The following is a 22,289-nucleotide window of genomic DNA, read 5'->3' as shown; positions in this document are numbered from 1 at the left end:
GTCAGAAAGGCCAAGATCATGGCGAAAGTGGTCAAGAGTCTGCACCGGAATTTTGGGGTACGACGATCGAAAGATCAGCTCAGGAAGCGGTGGTCGGACCTCAAATTACGAGAACATGAGCAGTACAGAAAGATCCGGAGAGTGCTGCAAAAAAGTAAGTAGTTGTGCTGTGTTCCTATTCTTTTTCTGTTTATTACGTTCATGCTGCTCCATGTGCTTTTCTTAAAAGTGTCCATTTTAAAATGGCAACTTTCATGTTCATGGGCACATTATTCGTTAGTATCAAACATTTTTCTTTCGGCCTAGAAAACACCATTGTTTTGGCCATATGCATTTTGCCACATTTTTAACGCCCTACTTGTATGAAACTAATTTGGTTGTGTAGATGGCTTTGTTACTAGAATGAAATGCAAACTAGATTCTGTGTAAGGAGAGGACCCTCAGCAGCAGTTTTCACATCTGGACGCTGGAGCACTAGTGTGGGACACAAGAACACCATTTTTATTAGGGGGCCACACAGGTGCTCCAGTGTATACTATAGGGGGGGTCTCCATCTGTGAAGCTTGTACCAAACAGGTAAAGTATTGAGGCTTGACAAAAGGACACTGAAAATGCTACATCTTGGAACTCTACCAAAATAGACAATTGTACCCCACTTCCAAGCAATGTTTCATATTTATAGTTCTGCCATCAAATATCTGTGTGCTAAGTATACCATTTTTGGTTTACATAGGGAAGAAAAGACTCGGAGGACACCCCTCATCTGAGGAGACCACAGACCCCCCACCTCTGGAAGAAGGGGAAATACCCCCAACCCAAGAAGAGCAGGAGGAAGAAGACGTGGTGGAATTAGTCACCACAACAGGTGCGTGTCTGCGACCACAGGCTCAGGTAAGAGATGGATGCCGACATATATTTTATACCTGTTTTTGTTTGTTTTCTCTCTTTTAGGTGATCGTGACGTTGTGGATCCAGATCCTTTCACATCAGAAAGTGCACAGATCCTGATCGGGGAGATCATGGGGTGTAATTTAGCTTTGGAAAAACTCAAGAAAAACATCAATGATGTTATTCAAAAAAATAAGAACATCATTGATGTTTTGGGCTGAGTTTAAAACCCCTCCAAATCCCTTTTTTTTGTCAGCTACAAAGTTCTAAATGTTTTAGCGATTTTTAGAAAAGCCAAATTTGGAAGATGCACACAGTGTGCCAACATGTGCTATCTGCCATCACGGGAGATCAATGGATGCGTTTTGGGGGTGCAACCCCTTCCTCAATAATAAAGTAGCTGAGAGGAAGGGGTTTCTCCCCCAAAACACATCCCTTGATCCCCCGTGATGGCATGTCGCACATGTTGACATTGGGAAATTTGTGTGCATCTTCCAAATTTGGCTTTTCCTGGGGTGGCTTCACCCCATCTGAACGCAATATCAAACACAGTTCCTAAATACTCATGTCTGATATTGCCTTCAAGTTCTACCTAATGTGAACTTTGTAAGTTCAAGATTTGTGTCTTTCTTGTTGGTTTTACACATGCCTGTTTTATCTTAAATGGACATTTCTATTTTTGAGAATGCCACCCCAACAACAAACATGTTGGTTTGTTTTAAAAACCTTTTCTAAATGCACATGTGATTATGCAGGTATTAAAATGTTTGTTAATCAAGAATGTGTGGATTATTGTCTCAACGCTACAATACTTTTGTGGTGATGTAATTGCAGCTTTCATTGCAAATGGAGGTTATTTCCTAAGGGCAAATCCTCTTTGCACTACAAGTGCAGTTTCAGTGCAGTTTCAAGTGCACTTGTAGTGCAAAGTGTCTTTGCCTTTAGTAAATAAAACCCAACAGTGCTTTGTATAAGGTTACACAATCAAGCCATATACAGGACTCCCCACATTTCTGTCAGGGTCAGCTAAAACAAACACAAGCAGTAAATGTCACCAAAGATTATCTTTTTTTTGGATTTAATTTGATCAAGGCTTCACAAATGGTCTGGCATATTGATGGCCCCCCTACCCGCAAAGAACTCAAGGTATCATAACCGGACATCACGGGCACTCAGGGAGGGCAAGCCAGGACGGCCACTTTCAAGCGCCGTCAGGGTTGTTTCATTTATCATTCCAGCCTCAGGCCCAACTAAGCCATCATAGTTGGCAGAATGTTGGCGTCAAAAGTTATGTAGAACACAGCACGCCAGGATTATATGATTAAGTTTATACTCCGCCATATGGATGGGTGGCAGAAATAGGCGGAACCGGCTGGCCATGATTCCAAACGTGTTCTCCACCACTCTTCTGGCTCTGGCCAGCCGGTAATTAAAAACCCTCTGTTCCGGGGTGAGGGTCCTCATCGGGAATGACCGCATAAGATGGTCCCCCAGCGCAAAGGCTTCATCCGCAACGAAGACAAATGGGAGTCCTTCCACATTCTCTTCTGGAGGTGGCAAGTCCAAGCTGCCATTCTGGAGACACCTGTAAAACTCCGTCTGGGTGATGACTCCACCATCGGACATCCGGCCATTCTTCCCCACGTCCACATACAAGAAGTCGTAATTAGCCGACACCACCGCCAACATCACAACACTATTGAACCCCTTCTAATTATAATAGTACGACCCCGAGTTGGGTGGTGGGACGATGTGGACGTGTTTCCCATCAATTGCACCTCCGCAGTTAGGAAAGTCCCACCGCTGGGCAAAGTGGGAGGCCACAGTCTGCCATTCCTGTTTCGTGGAAGGAAACTGTTGAGGAAAACCAAAAAAAAATTGTATTTTGGCACATAAACATGGAAAGCAGATTAGACACAAACATTCTTGGCCAACATCCAGATAAAACATTTATTAAGGGGAATTTTACAACACCAAAGTATAAGGTACACCTATCATATCCCCCCCCCCTCTCATGGGCCATTTCTAACATTATAGGGGGGGGATCTTGGACAGGTAACCCTATTCACTTCATTGAGAGATGAATGCCTAAATACAGGGTATTACTTTGAACAGCCCCTCCTTAGTTACACTATTGGCAGCCCACTGGACAGGTAAGAAGTGTCATAATACAAAGATATAAATACACACTGTACACATTTGAGCACATTTGGACATTCTGCTATTACCTATCAAGATAATAATAGGATACAAAAACTTTAAACAGTGCCATTTGCAAGTATACAGGCAGGCCCTACTACATGCTTTGGGGAATTCATCCATAAATCTCACCACTAAAGAGATGGGTATAGTGTGTATGGGTTTGGCCAAGTCAGCAGATAGAGGATTGAGGATAGATAGATAATTGGTATCAGCTGACTTAGCAGTTGGGGGGAGGGAGGGTTAATAAAAATGATTTGGGCACACTACAAAAAAATGCCTCTGGCACTTTGCCTGAATTTAAAGCACAAATCACATGTAAAAACATTTTAGGGGGTGTTTGGGGTAAAGCACTACTATGGAGCTGATAAAATACATTGTTAAGTGACTACATGAGGTGAATATAGGGGCAGGAGAGCATGCTGGGGAGGTAAGTGAAGGCAAATATGTATGAAGGACAAAAAAATAATGACATAAAAATCCAGCATGCATGAGAACAAAGGGGACATTCACAGCATATTACAATCATGGTAATTAGGGAATGAGGAAAGAAATACAATATATTATCAAACATTCTATACAATAAAATGTGATATTAAAGGATAAAAATCGTACCTTCATATACTCCTTCTGCAGGACCTGGATGATGGCAGAACAGGTCTCTGGGATAATGATACCCAGAGCCTGGGGGGAGATGCCTGTTGAGAACTTGAGGTCCTGCAGGCTTCTCCCTGTCTCCAAGTACCGCAGGGTAGCGACCAGCCTCTGCTCCGGAGTGATGGCTTGCCTCATGCAGGTATCCTGCCTGCTGATATAGGGGGTCAGCGAAGCCAACAAACGGTGAAATACAGGGTCCGTCATCCTGAGAAAGTTCCTGAAAATCATCAGGATTATTCTCACGGATCTCACGGAGCAAAGGCATATGAGAGAACTGGTCACGCTGAAGCAACCAATTCTTGGTCCATGAACTCCTCCCCACCCTGTTCATGGACTGGACCTGTGTCAAGGTCAGGACCCCAACACTAAGCCCCCACACAGCACGAACTCTACGAGGAGTACGTATACGCAACATGGCTAGAAAACAGTCGGCTGCTCAGAACGAAGTAACAGAACACACTGAAGAACAGCAAGGCCTGTGAAGAGCGACCTGAAAAACAGTAACGAACGAACAAGAACACAATGACTAAGTCACGCAGAACTTGCTTGCACGCACTGAAGAGCAGATACAAACCCACAAGCACAAACTGAACCACAGAAAACGATCTGAAAGCCAGTCTGAAAAAGCGTGAATCGTCTCTCACCAAACTTTTACTAACACGAGATTAGCAAAAGGAGCCCAAAGGGTGCCGCGCTTGGTTCTGAACTGGCCTTTTCTAGTCTCATTGTACGTGGTTGACGTCACCGCATTCTTGGCGATCAGAAATTCCGATAACTTTGTGCGACCATGTGTACGCAAAACAAGTTTGAGCCAACATCCGTCGGAAAAAATCCTAGGATTTTGTTGTCGGAATGTCCGATCAATGTCCGACCGTGTGTACGGGGCATAACAGATTCCTCCATTCACATCGATTGATGTGAAATTGAAAAAGTGTGTAGTATGCTCACCATTAGATAACCACCATGCATCCACCTACTTCTAATTATGGGCATACATGCACAGATACCGCTATTCACATCGATCAATGTGGATGAAGAAATCTCTGCCAAGAAAAGTGAGGAAAAAAAAATATACTGAAGCATAGGGGAGATCCAACCTATGTCCACCCCAGCCCCTATGCTTCAGCACATATACTTTTTTTTTTTCTTTTTTTAACTACGGTGGTAAAATCACCTCCTGCAGCGCCAGAGTCACTGATTTATGTATTGTGAGAGCAAACCCTGTTGCTGTCAAAATAAACAAATCAGTGCTGCAGCTGAATGTCGTACCTGCAAAGCAAACAACAGTTAACAATAAAACAACTTTATATTGTAATCTGTGGCAAGAAAAAAAAAGAGTAAAAAATATATGCCGAAGCATAGGGGTGATCAGCCCTCTGTGCAACCTAGCCCCTATGCTTCGGTATTAATGCCAACTGCGGTGGTGAAATCACCTCCTACAGCGCTGGAGTCACTGATTTACGTATTGTGAGCTCAAGCCCTGTTGCTGTCAAAATAAACAAATCAGTGCCAGCGCCATCTTTAATATTGATTGGACCCTGAGCAAAAATTTTCTTGGGCCCCCTCCTCCATGCAGTTTCGTTCTCCACCTGCTCTGAGACATACAATAAATAGCAGCTAGACTGATGATATACATATGAATACCACCTCTATTTACATATGAATGCCGCCGTTTGCAGCTGTTTACATATGAATGCCACCACTATTTACATATCAATGCCAGTATTTTCATGTAATAGGGACTGCAGGTGAGTCATCTGTACACAACAATAGGGCAGAGCTGGGCAGCATTAGTAATAGAACACACTGGGATATCAGGACACAGCACAGAACTAAAACCTTAATGGACGAGGGAATTTAAACTGGAATAGTTGGCAAGTATGAGGCAGCTGTTTTGGGCCCCAACAATGACAGGGCCCAGGGCAGCTGCCCTATTTGCCCTGCCTTAAAGACGGCCCTGATCAGTGTTGTAGCAGAATTGTGTACCTGCAAAGCAAACAATGGTTAACAATAAAATACAGTAATACAGTAAAACAGTAAGAACAATAAAACAACAACTATTTTTGGATTTTTTTATTTATTTATTTTTTATGGGTTTTTTTTACAATTTTGTTGTAACTGTAAAAAAACTTTGAATGTTCCAGGCTAGGGTCTCAAAATGTAATAGCATCTAACATCTTTAGAGACCCTGTGTGAAAGTGTGCCCTAGACTGTGCCGTGCTGTACCCTATACTAATAATCCACTAGTGTGTGGTAGCGACAGAAACAGTCCCCAATGCAAAGACCAGGTTCGCCAGGACCGGAGGGACAAAAATAGCGGTGGGAGTCACGCCTGTAGCCGTGTTTTCGACAGACACAACATCTTCTTTGGAGTGCTCTTTGGGTAGGGGTACCAGGGAAGAAAACCCGGAAATTGCCTTTCATGCAGCCGGCTCACTGCATCCAGATTGGGAAATTGGGCCACAGCACCTTCTGGATACAAAAGGGCTGTGATGATCTCTTCCTGGGATTTTAGGAAGGATCCATTTTTTCCTGATGCTTTGTATAGTACATAAGCGTTAAACAGAGCCAATTGGATTAAGTATACAGACACTTTTTTGTAACAGCGCCTGGCCTTACAGGCAAGTACGGCCCCATCATCTGGATGTTAAAGTCCACCCCTCCCATATTAAGGTTGTAGTTGTGGACACAGAGGTGCTTATCAACAACATCAGTCGCCGTTGCAGTTTGGACTACCCTGTCTGCGTGAATGGAAGACCGAAAACTTTCTGTTTGTCCTTCCACATCACTGTAAACAATTCATTGCACCTCATTCATTGCACCTGCAGGCGCTCTCTCCCAGTCTAAGTGGGGCAGTTACAAGCCGTTGGAAGCCCCGGCGATTAATCGCATGGTGCCATATGCGCCAATTCCAAATTGAAAGGTGTCTAAAAAGTGGTACACTTGTATAAAAATTGTCTACGTATAAATTGTACTCCTTTCCGAATAAGGGTGACACCGAGTCCCAAACAATCTTCCCGCTGCTCCCTATGTAGTCTGGGCAGTTGGGGGACTGCATGTGACTGACTATCTTTTTCCTCGTAAATCTGGAAAGTCCATGTAAAGCCTGTTGTCCTGTCACAGAGCCTCTACATTGTGACCCCATATCTGGCGCGCTTGCTGGGGAGAAACTTTTTGAAAACAAGGCAGCTAGAAAATGTAATCAAGGACTCATCTATGCAGACAGCTTGTTCGGGGATATACAAGGCTGCACATTTTTGGTTCACATGAGTTACAAGGGGCTGAATTTTGTGGCGCTGATCATACCCAGGGTCACCCCGAGGACGACAGAGTTCATTGTTGTTAAAGTGCATAAACCGCAAGATTTGCTCGTATCTAGTCCTGGCCATGGCAGCAGAGAACACAGGCATATGATAAAAAATGTGGACCAATATAACTGCAACTCCCTCTTTTTTAGTAATGCCCATGACGAGGGATAGGCCCAGAAAGAAAAAAGGGGGAAAAAAGGTTGAGAAACAACCCTGGGACTTTTAAGGTGCTTATATTTATAAGTAAATAGGGTAGAGAAGCATATACAATTTATTCATAAAAATATAATCTTTATTAATTACAATTAAAACAAAGTACATAATATAGTTTTTCTTAAAAACAGTGTGTATATCTCAATATCCACATCTAGTAACGGGCAGGCAGTAGGAAAAATACCACTTGATTAAATACCACTCAACATGTTTCGCTCATTTGGAGCTTCCTCAGGAGTTTTGGCATAAATTGTGGTATACTATAAATAATAAAAAGAACATGGATGAGATAATTTATTATTACATAGTTACATAGTAGAATTTGCAATAATACAATAACAAAATATATAAAAATATATAAGTATGTATATGGATAATGATTCATGCATAAGCGGGAAACAACTGAAGAAAAATCAATCAAAAATGAATAACAATCAAGGAGATAATACGTCAATTGTGATCTTACCAGGCTGCCACAGATTGAAGGCAACTTGTATTTGATAAAAATTGCCGATAAATAACATCAGCAGTATAAACACATCAACATAGGTCTCCCACTTGTTGCTGTAGCCACGTTTTTGCGAACGCGACCGCAGCAACTTAGCCTCCCTTTCAAAGTTAGAATCTGCACTGCAATTTCGTTTGATTCTCAAATATTGCCATAAGGCACTTTGGTTATAAGAGTTCTCCAGAGTATACTAACTCACTATTGCCTTCTAAATATGCAGTGAGGTAGTTCTACCTCCAGCAAAAGATTTTTGATTCTATTTGAAGGTAACTTCTATACCAATAGAATGGTCAGTTTGGATGCCCTTTTTAATATAAATTTGTAATATATCCTAGTTTATTCCTCACACTTCCTTTTCCTTTTCAATCAGGGATACACAAATTCTATATCCTTATGTGGCCATTAATGTGTCTATACCACTGGTGTTATTTATCGGCAATTTTTATCAAATACGATCTGCCTTCAATCTGTGGCAGCCTGGTAAGATCACAATTGACGTATTATCTCCTTGACTGTTATTATTTATTGTATTAATGCAAATTCTACTATGCAATAATAAATTATCCCATCCATGTTCTTTTTATTATTTATAGTATACCACAATTTATGCCAACACTCCTGAGGAAGCTCCAAATAAGCGAAACATGTTGAGTGGTATTTAATCAAGTGGTATTTTTCCTACTGCCTGTCCATTACTAGATGTGGATATTGAGATATACACACTGTTTTTAAGAAAAACTATGTTATGTAATTTGTTTTAATTGTAATTAATAAAGATTATATTTTTATTGATAAATTATATATGATTCTCTACCCTATTTACTTATAAATATAAGCACCTTTAAAGTCCCAGGGTTGTTTCTCAACCTTTTTTCCCCCTTTTTTCTTTTGATATAAAGCAAGGGATGTGGTGCTAGTTGTTGATTATGTCTGCCCTCATTATTGTTATAGGCCCAGAAAGGTGAGAAAGGTTTCCATATGAATTGTCTGGCAAAGGGTCAAATTTAGGCTTGCGGCAATAAATTGATCTGCATATAAATTGCTTAGTGCACAGATCTCTTCAGATCCTTCATAAAAAAAACAGCTCATAAAAACCAAGGGGAGATAAATTAGCTGTTTCCACCTGAATTACGGGTTGGCCGATGAATGGGGGAAGTACGGGCACTGCAGAAGTAGTGGGCATGCCAATCAAGATTTGCAAACACATCAAGAAGGGCACTATGGGCTCTACAGGCCTGCGTTTGAATTCTTGGTGGCTGCGGGACACTACTTGTGCTAGCCACCGCACCAGCTTGAACTGCACTTATGGGACTTGCCACCTCACCAAGTGTTACTGCAGTGCTGGTTTGTCTACAACCAAAATGTATTGTACTAGGCCGCTGGTGCTCACCAGTTCACCAGAAGCTAGAGCAGCACTAGTACTGGCACTCTGCTGCATATGAGAACCATGCGATTGCTGCACCTCAGCAATAGGGGAATGGGGTCGGGTACACCTGACCTTAGCAGGGACCTCTACTTTTTTGTCAGAGCTATCTGTCAGGGTGCCACTGCTCTCTACAGGTTCATATAATGAGCCCAATTTTGACAGTGAGGACTCCCCATCGCTCTCATCTATCATGCTCAGTATCCTGTAGGCCTCTTCACTAATGTACCTTTCAATCAACATTTTGGCCACTAAATTTATGTACCTATTGTGACTCACAGGTAAAAAAGTACCTGGTTGTCGAGGACTGTTTGAACCGCTACAAAAAGTGTAACTGCTAGTGCTAGAAGTGATCAGGCCTGACTCTGCTGACAGTGAGGTTTTGTGTGCTGTGTATTGGAAGTGACAGTAATCTACTGATACTGCACTTGTTTGGGTGGGGCGGAGGGGCTAAATGTAGGTGCTGGCAGGTGTCAGGGCTGATCCTGCTAATGCTAAGTCCTGCTAAGTGGATATGTGGCGGGACGCTGATGTGGCGTGAACCGATGTACAGGTACGTCGGTTCACGTAGCCAGGCCGCCTTGCCACAATAAATTTGCAGAAGGCAGTCCGAAACTTGTTACAGAGTTATTTTTAAGGGACACTTATTTTGTTTAAGCAATGTTCTAGATATATATTTTTGTATTATTCATATTTTTGGGTTGCACGGATGTACTTTATACTTATGGACTTGATCACATATTAATTTATTCAATTTTTGGGAAAAGTATATATTTTGATATTCTTGCGCATATATACTGTATTTTATGTTTTGGTTAGTAGTAAAGTACGACATGTTTTTAATTGTTTTATTTATAGCAAGCGGCTTGCTATGGGGGCACTCGGCAGGGGGGGGGAGCCTGGAGCATTGGCAGGGGATCCAAGAAGATCGGGGCTGCTCTGTGCAAAACCATTGCACAGAAGAGGTACGTATATCATGTTTGTTATTTAAAAAAAATAAAAACATTGCCTTTACAATCACTTTAAAAGGCAGTAGAACCCTATATTTAGCACTTCCAAACGTTAACAAAAGAAAAAAACTAAACATCATAGCAATACTTACCCAGTCCTTCCACGAACCTTTGGGATTAGCCTCTTTAATGGGTTCCAGGCGTTTCATAAGAGTTTGACAAGCAATCTGTAAAAGAAGAAGAAGAGACTGAGAAAATTAAGAGACTGGAGTTAATTTATCCATCTTAAGCCGGCCCTAGATCGATCGAATCTTGGGTGCTCCAGCAGGGATAGCCAAGATTCGATCCATCCATGGATAGGCTGATTGTACTGAGGTGGATCCATCAATCAACTTCAGCACAACCAGCCTGTCTGATTTTTTTCATGTGATCACTGCCGCTGACTATAGCCATCAGAAGTGACCATTGTATTCTGTTGACAGGGAAGTCTCCCCGCCAGCAGAACACAACAGCGTTGTGGGAAGGATTTGCCCATCAACACTGACTGTGCTGATGGAGGAGTAGAGCAATTTTCTTTCCTTCCACCTGCAGTGGAAGGAAAGAAATTGCACAATCAAGGGGCTGCTTTAGGCAAGTCTACTTCACTCTACTTAAGAAGTTTTTGCAAATGCCTCGCTAAAGCTGTCCATACACTGATCAAAATTCCTCCTGTCCAGCAGGACCAGCCAAATTCCAATCAGTGTGTTTGTGCCCCATTCAAGAGAAGTCAATCATTTGATTGACTTCTGTCAAAGGGACATGCAGTAAAATCTACTGTCAGAATACAATGTCCAAGCCTCCATCCACTTCATTTGTGTGGGTGGAGGAATCTGTTAGTGTTATAATGTTATTACAACATGAAATATCCAATTATGCAAAAGTAAATGAATGTGTCATATTACTGTAAGTTATCAATGAAAATGTGTACCTTCACTGCCATTCCATTGACGTCAGTCCCTAGAGAGCCACCAGATACCAATGTGTTGGGAACAGAATCTGTGCTGGTCTCACAAACATGCACTTCTGAAACAGGAATCTCCAATTCTCTGCTTGCAATCTGGAAGACATGGGGCGTGACAAAATCATTGTATTTTTCTACATGAAAGCTTATTCTGCCTGTATGTAAAATAAATGTATGTACTGGTTTCAGTGTTGCTCACTTCATGACTCATAACGTGAAGTGAGACAAAGTGATATGTTCAAAGTACAGACCACCTAAAACTGATATTTTAGATTTTGGCCCATTCCCAGTTTTTTTTCTATCTTTTTTGGAGGGGTACAGAAGTGAGAGCTTCTTCTTTGCATGATCAACTTTGTATATTAAGAAATAATTTGTAGGATATCATAGATGCCCTTGTTAACTTGCTTGACACTGTGGATCAATAAAGTTTAACTTGCTGCAGGTACGTTCAGACTAACCAGTTACTTGAGGTCCTGCATAGTTGTAGCACTGACATCACTTGGCAAAGGCAAAAGCATTTGGCACACAGTATCTCTTCTCATCTCTTAGTAGTTAGTTACCCAACACCAATTGCTGGGGCATTCCCACTCACAATGACACTAATGTAAGGAGCAGTCATCTTATAATTTTAGAGGAGATTTTTCTTTTTCACGCGTTTTTATAAATTTTCAAAAAGGTAGAAAGAGTACAATAATAGTGCTTCATGATACATTTAGACTAGGAGTAAACAAAGCTGAATACAAGTCACCTCACAGGCTCAATAATTCAATAGTACAGAATATATCAGTGGGACTAAAACCATAAACACGAAAGTCGAGTATACTGTGGTAAATCAAACCATTAAAATAATATCTTGTAATAACTGAAGGGGAAATAAGCATACAAAAATGTCAAGAAAGAGACAAATCTGACCAAATTACATTACAATGCCTTAAAAAAGTATTAATACGCCATTAAATTTTCCAGATTTTGTCATGTTACAAGCAAAAACATAAATGTATTTTACAGACGCTCTCCATCCAATCTGACAGAGCTTGAGCTATTTTGCAAAGAAGAATGGGCAAAAATGTCACTCTAGATGTGCAAAGCTGGTAGAGACATCCCCAAAAAGACTTGAAGCTGTAATTGCAGTGAAAGATGATTCTACAGAGTATTGACACGGGGGGGCCTGAATACAAATGCATGCTACACTTTCCATATATTTATTTGTAAAACATTTTGAAAACCATTTATCATTTTCCTTTCACTTCACAATTATGTGCCACTTTGTGTTGGTCTATCACATAAAATCCCAATAAAATACAAAGAACAAACTCTTTGGGTATCATAGTTCACAGGGATCTCCTTGGCACTTTGCGCATGCGCTGGCGTTTGTCTCGTCTGCATCGAGCCGGTGACGTCAGACGCCGGCTCGATGAAGGGTAGATATAGACCGGCTTGTCTGGCTGTCTCATTCAGCCAGAGCCGGAGGATTAGACTCCATCGAGCGGTGTCTACATTGCAGGTATGCTTCCAAACTGCTGGCTACACTCATCCATCTCTTTATTGATCATTTACTATGAACTTTTCTTTCCAAGTTTTCTTAAAATATATGCAGCAATTTAACCAGCCCGAGCTTTTTAATTTGAAGCGTCTTTTTTTCCTTATGCCTTGGTTGCTTTGGAGACATAGTCCCTAGCATTAAACCTCCAAATTAATGGTCTGCCTTTTTTGTATACTCATTGTCAACAATTCACTCACACATCCTGTATATCACTTTTACTATAACTCCTACCTCTTAAAAACTAGGTTTTAATTTATTTTTCTTTTTTGTTTATAGCATCATCTCTAGCACCTAACAATGTATAGGTAGCTTATAGCTGCTTCAAAATCGCTTTTATTTTCATTCACTCCAATACAAATCAATATATCCTCTAAAGTAAGTAACACTATAGGAGACATGTGTCCCTCTTTTTTGGCTAAAATCATTTATTCCTTATATCATCCTCTAATATTTTAAATATATTTTGTTTCGCAGTCTGACCCTTCTGCCCTCTATGACCACAACTTTGTCCATCTCCTTTGCTTTGGGGGTATTTGAGAGGGAATCTCTGATCTGGCATTCGTTTGCTCTGGTGGCGATTTTGTGTGGGGTGAGTGACTACGTCAATGCGTCTTGTAGTGGAGATTCTGCTCATTTATAATATATCAGTCTATGTCATTAAATTTAACAACAATGATACTTGTTCTAATACCTTTCTCTCTTTGCATTGTCTAGTTTGTAATACCAACCTTTCTTTCAATTGCACATCCCCCGAAGAAGCAATCAGTGAAACATGTTGGGCTAGTGTGCAATTTTCTTCTTTTTGGTTCAAACCTTCATATTTTATAACCACCTTGCTATTGTTAACTGTGAAAATCTTTATGTTCTTTGTAAACAAATCTGTTTTAAACTCTTTTTGTACAAATAAAAATTAATTTTTTAACTCTAAATTTTCTTATAAGTTTTGTTGGCACCGTAAAAGTCCCCTTAACTTTGTTCCTTTCATCCCAATAAAATAAATTTACGTTTTTGGTTGTAACATGGCAAATGTGGAAAATTTCAAGGGGTGTGAATACTTTTTTAAGGCACTGCATGTAAAACTATTACCACCTGAGAAGTAAATTTTCTCTCATTAACGCCAATGTATGAGGAAGTCTTCCTTCCACTGACACCAATTTTAGGGTCAGTCTTCTGCCAACTGGAAAAAACAAAAAGCAATAATAGGGGCCCCAATATATGGTGTTATTACCACCAACGCTTGTTAAACACATCTGACCACCATACTCTATTTTGAGCTGTACATTACATTCTTCTCACCTCGGCAGATGGTGTTTATATTCTATACTCCTGATTGATGCATTCTGTGTACCTTGCTTTTTGTAACAAATGTACTGTATGACCACTGTACTTTCTACATTGTGCTGTACACTACATATTCTTGAGAGCTGCATTCTATACTTTGTTACACTCCTAACTTTTGCACTCTGTAATAAAATTATAAACACCTTTGATGCTTCCCTATGTGCTTAGGATGTGTTTAGCGAAGAAAACTCCTCCTCCCCTCCTGAAGACTCCTTGGATGTATGACATAATTTGCCTAGGCCTGGGAACCAGGAAGTAACCAAAGACATTTTAAAAAGTTTAAAACATGTAAATATGATATACTTTCCTATCTTTTTATTAATGGTAGGAACATAAGGATTAAAACTAGTCAATTTTGATTGAGGGAGTGAAGTGTTGCTTTAACATGTTATTGCTTATATGAGACATTAGTGATTGAGGTTACATATTAGACATGTGCACTGACAAAAAATTTGTTCGTTTTCGTTTAATTCGTTTTTTCGTTTTTTTTTCAGAAATTGGAAAATTCGAATTTTCGAATTTCGAATTTTTGAATTCCAAAATTCAAAAATTCTATAATCCAAAAATTCTAAAAAAGAAAGAAAATCAGTCCACATCCACGCACATTGCGGGATGACACCGGTCTGAACAGCCAGAGATTTTTCTACTCCTGAATTGTGTAGTTACCAACTACATACCAGTAACGCCATTCGCTGAGCTACTAAACAACTTCTAGAACTTGCCGCTCGGCCTCAGTGGAGCCTCAAAATACATACCCTGTTAATATGCCCCCTACTGGCCTTTCTCCCTTTGGAAGGCCAAGGGAGGGTTCCTTCTCTCCCTTTCCTCCACTATCATTAGACAAAAAAACATATATATACTTCTGTGAATGAAGTCCTACTTTCATCTGGGTATGGATATAAAATAATCTTTCAAAATAGTCAAATTATTGTCTCCCTTTGGAATCAAGAACCTATCTGGTAGACAGACCGTGTCATTGCTGTTGTTTTTAATTAGAGCTATATGGAATGCCAAGTCAGCAATACATTATTAACAATAGAAATGTCTCTAGCTCACATCCACCCTTGAAGAAGGAAGTACACATACTCCGAAACGCGTTGGGTGCAAGAGTACTTTTTTAACATTGTATATGCATCGATGTAAAAATGCCTAATTTGCATTCCGAATAATAATTGTTACACTACTGCTGTGTTTTTATTGTTTCAACCCAATAAATTATATTTGTATTATATATATTTATATATTTTCTTATGTGCCTTAAAAGTCCACCATTAGGGGATCTCTCTTGTTGTCTAACTATTACATTATAGGTATTGGAATTTCCTTTCAAATTTGGCTGTTTGTGAACGTAACGAATACAAATATATCTGAAGTTACGAATTATCCGAAATAACGAATGCCGCATATAAACAGATGGAATGGAACAAATATAATAATAGATAATAATAATGAAAGGGTTTTATTATTATTATTGGTATTTATTACTATTAGATCGTTACATTCCATTCGTCTAGATACGGCATTCGTTATTTCAGATAATTTGTAACTTCGGATTAATTCGTACTCGTTATGTTCACTAACAGCCAAATTTGAAAGGAAATTCCAATACCTATAATTTAATATTTTTTGTTAATTAGTTATTATTTCAGATTTTCGAATTTTCACTTTTTTGAATTTTCAGATTTTCAAATTTTCGAATTTTCGAAATTTGAAAATTCGGAAATTTGAAATTCGGAAATTCGAAATTTCAGAAATAACTAATTTGCTGTTGTTTTTAATTAGAGCTATATGGAATGCCAAGTCAGCAATACATTATTAACAATAGAAATGTCTCTAGCTCACATCCACCCTTGAAGAAGGAAGTACACATACTCCGAAACGCGTTGGGTGCAAGAGTACTTTTTTAACATTGTATATGCATCGATGTAAAAATGCCTAATTTGCATTCCGAATAATAATTGTTACACTACTGCTGTGTTTTTATTGTTTCAACTCAATAAATTATATTTGTATTAGATATATTTTTATATTTTCTTATGTGCCTTAAAAGTCCACCATTAGGGGATCTCTCTTGTTGTCTAACTATTACATTATAGGTATTGGAATTTCCTTTCAAATTTGGCTGTTTGTGAACGTAACGAATACAAATATATCTGAAGTTACGAATTATCCGAAATAACGAATGCCGCATATAAACAAATGGAATGGAACAAATATAATAATAGATAATAATAATGAAAGGGTTTATTATTATTATTGGTATTTATTACTATTAGATCATTGCATTCCATTCGTCTAGATACGGCATTCGTTATTTCAGATAATTTGTAACTTCGGATTAATTCGTACTCGTTATGTTCACTAACAGCCAAATTTGAAAGGAAATTCCAATACCTATAATTTAATATTTTTTGTTAATTAGTTATTATTTCAGATTTTCGAATTTTCACTTTTTTGAATTTTCAGATTTTCAAATTTTCGAATTTTCGAAATTTGAAAATTCGGAAATTTGAAATTCGGAAATTCGAAATTTCAGAAATAACTAATTTGTCAAAATTAGTTAAAAAATGAATTCGCAACTAAACTAATTGCACATGTCTATTACATATACTTTAAAAGTAAAAATAAAAATATTACCACGCATTGCGCATGCGCGTCTTGTTTTTCGATACTAGCAGAGCTGTTTTATCCTATGTCCTTGCAAGGATCGTTTTTGTGATGAATATTTTAAATAAACTATTGAAGAAGTTCTACACCATTGGAGTCTCCTTTTTTCTCCCTTCTTATGCCGGACCTATGGAAACGTTTGTGATATAGGGATGGTCTCCTGGGAATGCGCCGTTTAGGTGCTTTTCATTCATGCTGACCGGCTATCTTGGAGGGAAGCCAAAGAGATCCTAACAGTGTTCCTGTGTTTCCTGATTGATCTACTAAGCCTGTTTTGACCCCCCTGAATAATTGCGGTCGCAGGCTTTCTGGTAAGCCTCCACTTTTTTACTCTCAGGTGACGGGCAGCACTGGTGGAAAAAAGTTTAAATCCAGAATCTCTTATTGGATATTTCCCATCTGGATATCTTTACTCACAAACTATTTTTTTACACAATTTTTCATGGTTTTATTTGCCCTAATGGACGTTTAATTATCACTTGCACTTGATTAGCATAATTGCACTTATTGTTATTATTGTATTTGATTAGTACATTCACACTTATTACTATTATACACTATTTCATTATTTGTGGTACCTATCTAGTGCTGCACTTATACTTTTATTTTTATTCTTTGTGCTCTTATGTTGGGGTTATAGTGTTCAGCTGCAGGATATTTTTCAAAATTTTTTTTTGTCATTTTTCACTAATATATGTTCACTTCACATTTTTTTTTGCACCTAGTGCAATTCTTTTCTTTTTTACATTCTTCATGCATTGTTTGCCTTCACTTACCTCCTCCACATGCTCTCCTGGGCCTATATCCACCTCGTCTAGTCACTTAGCAATGTATTTTGTCAGCTCCATAGTAGTGCTTTACCCTAAACATCCCCTAAAATGTGTAAAAATGTTATTTGTGCTTTAGATTCAGGCAGAGTGCCAGAAGCTTTTTTTTTTGGGTCCCAAAATCATTTGGAACCCACCCTCCCCCCAAACTGCTAAGTCAGCTGATACCAATTCTCTATCTGCTGACTTTGCCAAACCCATACACACTATACCCACCTCTTTTGTGGCCAGATTTATGGATGAATTCCCCAAAGCATGTAGTGCAAGGGCCTGCCTGAACACTTTCAAATGGTACTGTTTAAAGTTTTTGTATCCTATTATCTTGATAGGTAATAGCAGAATGTAAAAATGTGATAAAATGTGTACAGTGTGTATTTATATCTTTGTATTATGACACTTCTTACCTGTCCAGTGGGCTGCCAATAGTGTAAGTAAGCAGGGGCTGGCCAAAGTAATACACATTATTTAGGCATTCATCTCTCAATGAAGTGGAGAGGGTTACCTGTCCAAAACATCTCTCCCCCCCTAAAATTTTAACAATGGGCCATCAGAGGGGGTGAGGTATCTCATAGGTGGACCTTATACTGTTGTCTTTAAATACTCCCTAAAATAAATGTTATACTGATGTTGGCCAAGAATGTTTGTGTCTAATCTGCTTTCAATGTTTATGCAAAATGACTAATTTTTCTATTCTTGTTTGACTCCACAGTTTCCTTCCAACCCACAGGAATGGCAGACTGTGGCCTCCCACTTTGCCCGGCGGTGGGACTTTCCCAACTGTGTAGGGGCAATTGATGGGAAACACATCCACATAGTCCCACCCCCCAACTCGGGGTCATACTATTATAATTACAAGGGGTTCAATAGTATTGTGATGTTGGCGGTGGTGACTCCTATTCGTCTTTGTTGCAGATGAAGCGTTTGTGCTGGGGGACCATCTTATGCGGCATTCCCTATGGGGACCCTCACCCCGGACCAGAGGGTTTTAATTACCGGCTGGCCAGAGCCATAAGAGTGGTGGAGAACACGTTTGGAATAATGGCCAGCCGGTTCTGCCTATTTCTTACATCGATAAACATAGCGGAATATAAACTCAATCACATCATCCTGTCTTGCTGTGTTCTCCACAACTTTTTAAAGGAGAAATTCTTTGAACTATGCTGGCTCAGTTGGGCCTGAGGCCGGAATTAATATTAATGAACCAACCCTGACGGCGCTTGAAACTGGCCGTCCTAGCTTGCCCCCCCAGAGTGCCCGCGAGGTTCGTGTAAGATACATGAAATACTTTGCGGGTAGGGGGGCCATCGATATGCCAGACAATGTCTGTGACATTTTTTAAATAAAAATATATTTGAAACTGAACAAATATTTGCTTTGATTTACTGCTTGGCTTTCTTTTAGCTGTCTCCTCGGTTATCTTTTATTAAATCAAAGCAAAACATACTCTCTTAAAAAAGATAGTATTAACAGCGCTTGATATAATTTAAACATAGATGAACAAAAGTTCATATGTTGCTAAAATAATCAGACAAACTGCAGGCATGCAAAAGCTTCATACGCTGCTAATATGATCTATCAAACTGAAGACATGTAGTAGCAGTAATTTCTCAAATGGATTTACCTTTAGTAAATAACCCCCATTGCCACTGAAAACAACAACTTTACTCCAAAAACTGCTTTTGAGCATTGAAAGAAGAAGCCACACATTGTTGATTATCAATCTTTTTAATCAAAGCACAATCACATTTTTTAACAAACCAACATGTTTGTTGTATAACATTTTTTTAGGTCACATTAATAAGTAGAAATTGCCTTTTAAGGCAAAACAGGCATGTTTAAAACCATAAAAAAAAAACAAAACTCTGGAACTTACAAAGTTCAACTTATAGAAAGTGAAGGCAATATCAGACATGAGTATGTACAAACTGTGTTTGATAATGCGTTCAGCAGATGGGGTGATGTCACCCCTGGAAAAGCCAAATTTTGAAGATGCACACAAATTGTCTAATGTCAACATGTGCTAGCTGCCATCATGGGGGATCAAGGGATGTGTTTTGGGGGTGCAACCCCTTCCTCTCAGCTACTTTATTATTGAGGAAGGGGTTGCACCCACGAAGCGCGTACATTGATCTCCCTTGATGGCAGATAGCACATGTTGACACACTGTGTGCATCTTCAAAATTTGGCTTTTCTATAATATGTCAAAAATTAGTCATAAAAACAAAAATAATTCTGCAATAAGTTAGGGATTTCTCTGTGTTTTATATTCTCCCTAAAACATCAGTGATGTTCTTCACTTTGTTTCGAACATCACTGAAATTTTTCTTTAGGGTTTCTAAATCCCTATTACACCCCATGATCTCCCCTATGAGGATCTGGGCACTTTAACTTGTGAAATGACATTCCTCTTCCACAACATCACGATAACCTAAAACAAAAAAAAACAAAAAAACACCATGTATTATAAATATGCAGGCATCCATCTCTTACCTGATGCTGTGGTCGCAGACACTCACCTGTTGTGGTGACAATTTCTACAACGTCTCCCTCTTCCTCCTCTGGTTGGGTTTGGGGGATTTCCCCTTCTTTCTGAGGTGGGGGGTCCCTGGTCTCCTTCTAAGATGTTCTGTTCCTCCGAGTCTTTTCTCTCTTATGTGAAAAAAAAATAGGCATACTTAGCACACAGATATTTGTGGCCAGAAATAGGAATATGAAACATTGCTTGGAAGTAGGGTACAATTGCCTCTTTTGGCAGAGTGCCAAGATGAAGAAATATTTTTGTCCTTTGTCAAGCTTGAATACTTACCTGCTTTTGTGCAAGCTTCACAGATGAAGACACCCCTATAGTATAAACTGGAGCACCTGCGTGGACCCCCTAAGAAAAAGTTTGTTCTGGTGTCCCACACTAGTGCTCCTGTGTCCAGATGTATAAACAGCTGCTGAGTGTCCTCTCCTTACACAGAATCTAGTTTGCATTTCATTCTAGTTACAAACCCATATAGACAACCAACTTATTTTATAAGAGAAGTAGACCAGAAAAAATGTATTGAACTGCATCTGGCCAAAACATGGTGTTTTAGTGGCCGAACGAACAATGTTTTCTACGAACGAATAATGTGTCCATGAACATGAAAGTTACCATTTTAAACTGTACAACAGTAAAGAAAAGCACATGGAGCAGCACGAACGTAATAAAAAGAAAGCATAGGAACACAGGACAACTACTTACTTTTTTGCAGCACTCTCCTGATCCTTCTATATTGATCGTGCTCCCTTAATTTGAGGTCCGACCAGGTCCCGAGTTGATCCTTGGATCGCCGTACCCCAAAATTCCTGTGCAGACTCTTCACAACTTTCGCCATGATCGTGGCCTTTCTGACATTTGGGTTTGGGTAAAGTCCATACTTCCTTTCATAGTCGGCCCTCTTCAATATGTCCACCATCTCCACCATCTCAACAAAGGACATATTTGATGCCTTAAATCTTCTCTGGGATCGTGACGTTTCTGGCTCCAGGCTTTCCTCCCCCTCCTCGTTGCTGCTATTATCATGCACCTGCTCTGTCTCCGCCATGTGCTCTTCCCCACTGCGCCGAACGAGACGGGGTGGGGAATAGACTAGAAAGAACGTCAGGGGCGGGCGGAGTTTCACGCATGCGCAGTGTATATAAAGCGTAACACACGTGCGTCGTACGTACGATCTGTGAGCGGAGGAAGGAGTATCGGAAGCGCCGATTGTGATAACGAAGGTACCATTTTAACTTGGGCCTATACTGCTTATAGATTGAGGCCTATATTGGGCCAAGATTAGGAGACTTTAGCCTGACATTAGGGTTTGTCTTGTGTTGTGTCTTGCAGAGAAAATGGATCTAGTCAATGATCATGACTTTATGCCAATATTCCTTGATATGTTCAGGGAGCTGCCCTGTCTGTGGCAGGTAAACCACCCACATTATAACAAAAAACCAAAGAGGAAGGCAGCGTTGGATCAATTGCTGGAATTTGTGAAGCTGGTGTTCCCTACGGCAGACATCCCCTATTTGAAGGCCCTAATAGCATGAGCATGAGGAGCACTTATCTAAGGGAGCGCAAGAAGGTCCAGGATTTCCAGAGATCATGAGCTGCAGATGACATTTATGTACCCAGGCTGTGGTACTATGACAGACTGCATTTTCTGGCAGACCAGAGAGAACCCAGGCCAGCACTCTCCACTCTTCCTTCCACACTTCCTTCCCCCCCAGCTGAGGCTTATGATGTCCAACCTAGGCCTTCCAGGCAGCAACATGTGGAGGAGCCCAGCTTGAGCCAGGTATAGCATTCTTCAAAATATTTCTGTTTGTCAAATTAATGATGTTAAATATATGTTAGTTTGGATTATTAATTTCTGATTTCACAAAGTGTTTTACATATCAATAGACAGTAGTGGCCACAAATGATTGGGACAAGAATGAAAAATGCTGGGCTCAGAATGATAGTCTTTTCTATTTATTAACATTCAATTTGCAACAGTCATGAGATGAAAATTGTGTGTGATTGATGAACCAAAAACTAAAACGATGTCCCTTTTTCACACACAGGAAAGTCTCAGCCAGGGGGTGGCGGGGGTAAGTGGCAGCCAGGAGGTGGCTGGGCCCAGTAGCCTGCCCGATACCCAGGTCCCTCCCCTCCGCCTTCAACCAAAAAGTGACAGGAAGAGGAGTAATGTGATGGAGGCAGCAATTGGCCTATTTATAAAGGCTACTGCGGCCCTCAGAACCACCCACAATG

The 22,289-nt window shown here is 39.9% G+C and overlaps 1 protein-coding gene across 1 annotated transcript in view; it reads right to left on the bottom strand.

Moving 5' to 3' along the window:
- The window catches only part of LOC141146726 (aldehyde oxidase-like), a 230,454-nt gene that overhangs the window by 51,350 nt on the left and 156,815 nt on the right, over window positions 1-22,289 (bottom strand). Inside the window, exons 28-29 of the mRNA XM_073633234.1 lie at window positions 11,114-11,242; window positions 10,299-10,373 (exon numbers count right to left, since the gene is read on the bottom strand). Of these exons, the coding sequence (XP_073489335.1) occupies window positions 10,299-10,373; window positions 11,114-11,242 (204 nt within the window). The remainder of the gene's footprint in view (window positions 1-10,298; window positions 10,374-11,113; window positions 11,243-22,289) is intronic.

Source organism: Aquarana catesbeiana, linkage group LG06 (assembly GCF_042186555.1).
Source record: "Aquarana catesbeiana isolate 2022-GZ linkage group LG06, ASM4218655v1, whole genome shotgun sequence".
NCBI lineage: Eukaryota > Metazoa > Chordata > Amphibia > Anura > Ranidae > Aquarana > Aquarana catesbeiana.
The sequence above is the reverse complement of the archived record's forward strand: the minus strand, read 5'-3'. Positions and strand labels throughout refer to the sequence as shown.